At 35.3% G+C, this 6177-nt stretch overlaps 1 protein-coding gene across 1 annotated transcript in view; it reads left to right on the top strand.

The window, feature by feature from the left end:
- Positions 1–849: 849 nt before the first annotated feature.
- The window catches only part of vps37d (VPS37D subunit of ESCRT-I), a 36219-nt gene continuing 30891 nt past the window's right edge, over positions 850–6177 (top strand). Inside the window, exon 1 of the mRNA XM_082169820.1 lies at positions 850–1145. Within this exon, the coding sequence (XP_082025946.1) occupies positions 978–1145 (168 nt within the window). The 5' untranslated portion in view covers positions 850–977. The remainder of the gene's footprint in view (positions 1146–6177) is intronic.

The raw sequence follows: 6177 nt of genomic DNA, 5'->3' as shown, positions 1-6177 counted from the left end.
ATGTGCATGGATAAATCATTAATAATAAACACTGCAGTATTCCATACAAATAATTGCCAATTTTGATTTCATGGTCACTAAACTGATTTCAATAAGTTGTCAAGGCAAAATAGATATAAATAATAATATATTTTTTATTTATTAATTAATATTTATTTATTTATTATTTTATCATTTATTTATTTCAAGTAGGCTAACGAAAACGATGTTTTTTAGTTTTAGTTAACCATCTTTGTTGTCAGATTTTATGAAAAAGAAAGAGCAACTATCGCATATTTTATAGGGAAACAAATATTTTGCAGTAATTTCACTATTAACAAAAAAAGACTTTTCACATTAACTAAAATGCATTGTTGAGAAAGGGACCAAATATCTTTCTGAAAATCTAAATTTTATAATCATTAAATGTGTTTTACTCCACTTTGAATGTGTCCATGACAGGGTGGACATATTTTGTGGTTTGCTCGTACTTGCAGTTAATTTATAAAAAGTGAGCAACCTGCATTTCTAACAGCCTAATGTCTCCTTAATACAACAAATATGAAGTTAAATGGAAAATCTCAGCTTTTTATTTGGGAAATTGTGAAGGCACTTCATGATGATTTTTTGACCCATCAACACTAAAAAATCTGAATAATTAGAAATCGATACGTTTATAGAGAAAATCCAAGAGAAAAAGAACTTGGATCAGTTATAGTCGTTTATTTTTTGTATGAGGAATCGTATTATGCTATCTCTGCAGAATGTAGCTGATGTCTGTATCTGTACAGTGTGTATGGCGTTGTAACTGCTGCGGCGCAGCGCCTCCTCGCGGTGGAATGCGGAACTGAATGAATCTGTAAACGTGTGCTATACTCTCAGCGCATTGTCTTCGCTAACAGTCCGTGGTGCTCCTTCATGCCGACGAGAGCTTCTCCAGCACCACTCCCGTGTGTTCGCGTACATTTGGCGCCGAGCGTGAGCAAAATGGAAGTTAAATGGCTGGCAAACGGAGTTGTTTAGTGCGCCTCACGGGGACAAGAATGTCCCAGACAAGGGACGTGAACTCTTACCCAGATGGGTACAGGGTCCTCAGTAGCAGTGAACTACGGGAGCTCCTTCAAGATGAAGAAAAAATTAATCAGGTCGTGCGACTCAGTGAAAAGGTATTTCTTCGTTTCACACACTCATTTGAGAGCTTTAACAGACTGTTTCTTTGCACGTTTGTCATTTTTCTCTCTGAACAATTGATGTGCATTTCACCAAAACTGTGCGGTAGATTATTCCATTCATCTCCAGTCGAGTGATTTGTGTAGCATGTTATATGCATTACACGCCATCATAATCACATACATTAATCCTGTACTGTATACAGCACTGCAGACCATTGCACTGCAGACGAGCTACAAGACTCATATACTTGATCAAATAAATCTTTTGTATCCTACAGACATTTTTTTTTTCTTTGAAAATGGTCAATGTTAAAGTTTTTACATTAAAAGTAAATAACGCATTTAAGTAATATGCTGCTCAACATATTTAATTTTCCGTTGTAGTTTTGCAACTAAACTGCTGACAAAATGCGTATTTTTTACATACTTGGAATAAAAGCCAGTTTTTCATACGCGGGTCTAAAGAATAGGCTACTTAATTTTGATGAGTCAATCGCATCATTCATGTATTAAATATTTTACGCAGTGACTGCTCAACTGTATATTTCACTGTTGTGTACATCAACATAACAGAAACGCTACACAAAGTTGCAGATTATTAAATTAGTGTTGTTGTGTTGTTGCAGTGTTCATGTTGTTGCAATTTTCTTTTCCCAATGAACAATTTTTTTCTTAATAGATGTTATGGAATATTTTACTTAGTTGAAGCTTCAGGCTAATCTGAAAGCTTCTTTCTAAAATCTCAAATTAATATTTTATGTCCATTTATTTATATATTGATGTATAGATACTGTACCCCCCCCCCCCCCCCCCCCCCCCTCCCCCTCTTTCATATAGACTGGCTGACAGTCACAATAATGACCAACTGATAGTACAATATCTCTTACATATTGCATTTTAAGCATGGCATATCTCTTGCATTGTAAATTTAATGCAATCAGTGTTCAATATACATTATAAACACATCTGAAATGCATTATTTATTTTTTTGTATGGTTGTATACATTTACTGGCTCGCCTTGTTTAGGCTATAGCCGATTTCTCTCTTAGATTATAATGTATTGAGACATAGCGAGGTTATTTGAGAGCTCTTAAGGTGCATAATTCATTTTCAGCTTAGAAAATCGTTTCTCATTTAGGACTGATCTGGTGTCACTGTAGACTGGGATATATGACATCTGAGACTTAGATTGCTGTAGTCTGATACCAGATCGCTGCATGCCTGCAGGAAGCCTGAGCATGTTGTTTGAAATATAAGGACAAATATGTTTTTACTAGGTCATAAATACAATCTTAGTCTTCATAAAATATGATACACATCAATTAAGGGGTTTGGCTCCTGATTTCATGCTAAACCTGTATTACTTTATTTTAAATGTGAAACGCAACAGGAGATGTCCTGGCTATGAATTAGGACTGAGGATGTCAAGCTGAAAAAATGATAAAAATTACCATGGTACAATGCAAGTCTTCAGAGGAGAAACAGACCAAAATTTAAGTTAGTATTCTTAAATCTCATGCTTGCTCGTTTAAACTTCACGTCATGATTTTTTACAAGACAAATGAGATCCAATGGTGGCGTCACTATTTTCAAATGTACTGTATATGAAATTTAAAGAAAACGTTGGCTTTAGATGACTTGGAATATGGCATGACATTTATGGTTATGGTTATTTTCCTGTACGTTTTGGTCATTTATGGAGTTTTACATCCTCCGTCAGACCGTCAACATTCGCTTTCATTGTGTGTAAAAGAGCAGACGGCACATTCTGCTAAATTTCTCTTTTCATGTTTCACAAAAGAAAGAAAAATTCATACAGGTCTGGAACAACACGAATAATGGCATAAAGTGTTATTTTAGTATTTATTAATATTTTGAATTAGCTTTTTATATTTTCAGTTTTCATTTTCATATTAGTTTGTTCATGTATTTTTTGTTTTTAAATGTTTTTTTATTTTTATTATTTTTAAATATACTGTATATATATATTTTATGTAGCTTTAATTGTTTTTATTTCAGTTTTTCAGTTTTAATATTTCAACTTCAACTTATTCCAGTTAGTTACTAAAACATAAGATTTTTTTAAATTTAGGTTTTTCCGTCTAATATACTACGTGTGTGTGTGTGTGTATATATAGGCCCTATGTAATTTCAGCATTATTTCAATTACCAAAAATAGTTTAGTGTTAGTTAACAACCCAGGACAGAATTCTTTTTTTTCTTCTTTTTTTTTTTTTACTATCATTTGAACTGATCAGTCTTGCCACATTAGAGAAGATAATGAACACGTGTTTGTAACATCAGCACCATGTGGTAAAGATAAGAATTATACCAACACAAACATCTGCAAATATAGATGCAGACTCTAGTGCTCTACATCTTATGAATTGATGGCCTTTATTGATATCCGTGAACTTGAGATATGCTATAGGGTCGTCGAGGTCAAACACCAAACGACTTGTGATCGGTGAGGCCCATCACTATTCCCATCACAAACAGGTCAATTCATTAACACACCGAGATCTCCAAGGGCAACCGCAATGAAAGGGTCACAATGGTCTAGTGCTCTAGATACAGTCATTGCTCTTGTATGCATGAGTGTCACTCTCTAACAAGAGATTGTGGTGGTTTTACTAAATGGAAAAGGCTCTGTAATACCAGGCTGTGCTCTTTCCTATGAATAGCAATGAGACGGCCTTTATGGTTAACTTTATGTGCTCATTAGACTCCTTGAATTCATCAGCAACAGCAGCTCTTTGGTCATTCATGGTTTATTGACCAAGCTGAACTATATTGGACTAAACAGATGGTCTTAATGTATTGTGCTTACGCTGCATGCTCAATGTGTACAGCCATCATTAATCATATAGATTCTTACCTTTGCTGTTTTGTATTGCTTTCATGTTGAAAACATCTCAAGCTTGAATGTTAAATCTCATTGGCTCAACCAATACTGTGAGTTTAAGGCAAGGTCATCATCTGTTTGTCGATCAGTAGCAGACAGGACAAATGTAATATCTGCTTGTGATTTAATAATAGATTAGGAAAGTAATATATTTTTAAATAGTAATATTTTTTTTTTGTATTGCTTAAATATTTTAACACTTTTAATACAAATTTTATAAAAAAATTAATCACACAAGTTAAGTAGCTACATACACTACCATTCATAAGTTTGGGGGTCGGTACAGTTGTTGTAAATAAATTACTTTTATTCAGCAAGAATGCATTAAATTGATCAAAAGTGACAGTAAAGACATTTATCGAGCTACAGTTCTGCATTCCAAATAAATGCTGTTCTTTTGAACTAGAGAATACTCATAGAGTACTGAAAAATATCACGGTTCCCACAAACATATTGGCAGCACACTAATCATTAATAATAATAAATGCTTCTTAAGCACCAAATCAGCATATTAGAATGATTTCTGAAGGATCATGTGACACTGAAGACTGGATTAATGATTTGCCACCAGAAATAAATTACATTTTAAAATAAATAACTAAAAATAATGTTAACATTTAATAATGTTAATGTTTTAATGTATTTTAGATCAACTTGGTGAGCAAAAACTTAATTTGTGAATGAATTGTTCGTTTGATTCTGATCTTTTCACTGTTAGTTTGGTTCTCGAGTTCATGGTACTTTTTATGATGCTTTTGTGCCCTTAAAGTTGAAAAGTTACAGTCCCCAATCGCCCCATTCCTCAAATAGTTTTCCTTTTGTGTTTATTGGAAGAAAGACAGTCATACGGGTTTATAATTACACAAGTAAATAATGACAGAAGCTCCATTTTTTTAAAATGTCTAAATAATGAACTATTCCTGTAAGGTATTTTCCAGTTTGTAGCTGCAGGCATTTGATTTGTCATATTTGTTTTATGACCATTGTATCACCCAGCCCACATGGTCTCCAGAGGTCTTGCATCTGCACAGTGTATAAACAGAAACACAGGCAGCTGCAAGCGGAAATGGATAGTCTGTGTCAATTCCTGTTTAGGGAAAACGCTCTCTGGATGTCTGGGAATATTACTTTTGCATTTAACAGCAAGAGAGTGTGGAAATGGGCAAAGATCAGAGATACTGGAGAAATTTGGGCCTTCTTTTGGAGAGGGGCCCGAACACCCTGCCGTCTTCAGAATGTGCATTATCCGACCACAAGTGTGAAAGACACGCACATCAGCAGGGGCTGGACTTGGACAGTTATTAGCTCTGGGTGACTTATGACGCATGCTGCAGACTCAGCAGTATGGAATACTAACCAGAGAGGGAAAGAGCGCCTAGTCACTAAAAGATAGATCATAGGTCTGTGAAATGTGAAAGAACATGTGTCTTAGGTGTCTGAGCCACATCCTTGCTAAGATACCGTAAGCCACATCCTTTGCTGGAGTTGCAAATGCTCAGATTAATATGTTCTATCTAGGTGACAAACTACATTAAGCTCTGGCGGATTTATTAGCTCTGTGTCAAAATCTAGTGAGCTGCCTACCTAGTGCAAAACCAAGTTATTTCAGAATAAACTAGGTGCACATCACCTTAACGTAACTTAAATGAAAATTAGAAATGTTGTTTTTGGCAACTAACTGAAATATGTGCAAGTTAAAGTACTACAATTGCTAGACTAAACTTTTAATAAGAATGAATGTAAGCTAAATAGCTGTATTTAAAGCTGCAGTCGGCAAGATTTTTTTGATCATATTCACTAAAACCGACACTATGCTCCGACAGAACAACGTAAATCAGCCGGTTTTAGAAAAAAACCTGCGCTTCTACCTCCACCTAGAGCCTGTTATTTGTTTTGCAAAATCCACCGCTCCGGTTCTTCTGGTCCAATCAGCGCAGGGCTGTGTGAGATCTGACTGTCAATCACAGTTCGTGCACATGCCACAGATCCCCCCTCCCCCTCGCGCACGTTACAATATCACATGCACACGCCTGAAGTATGCAGGTGTGTTGGATTGTACAAAGCATGATGGCGGAGAGAAAATCTACTGACAAGCTTCCAATTCCTCGGTTATTGCTATC

The sequence above is a fragment of the Leuciscus leuciscus genome (genome assembly GCF_965113295.1).
Source record: "Leuciscus leuciscus genome assembly, chromosome: 5".
NCBI classification, from domain to species: Eukaryota; Metazoa; Chordata; class Actinopteri; order Cypriniformes; family Leuciscidae; genus Leuciscus; species Leuciscus leuciscus.
Note: the sequence above shows the minus strand (reverse complement) of the source record. Positions and strands in the feature narration are given on the sequence as shown.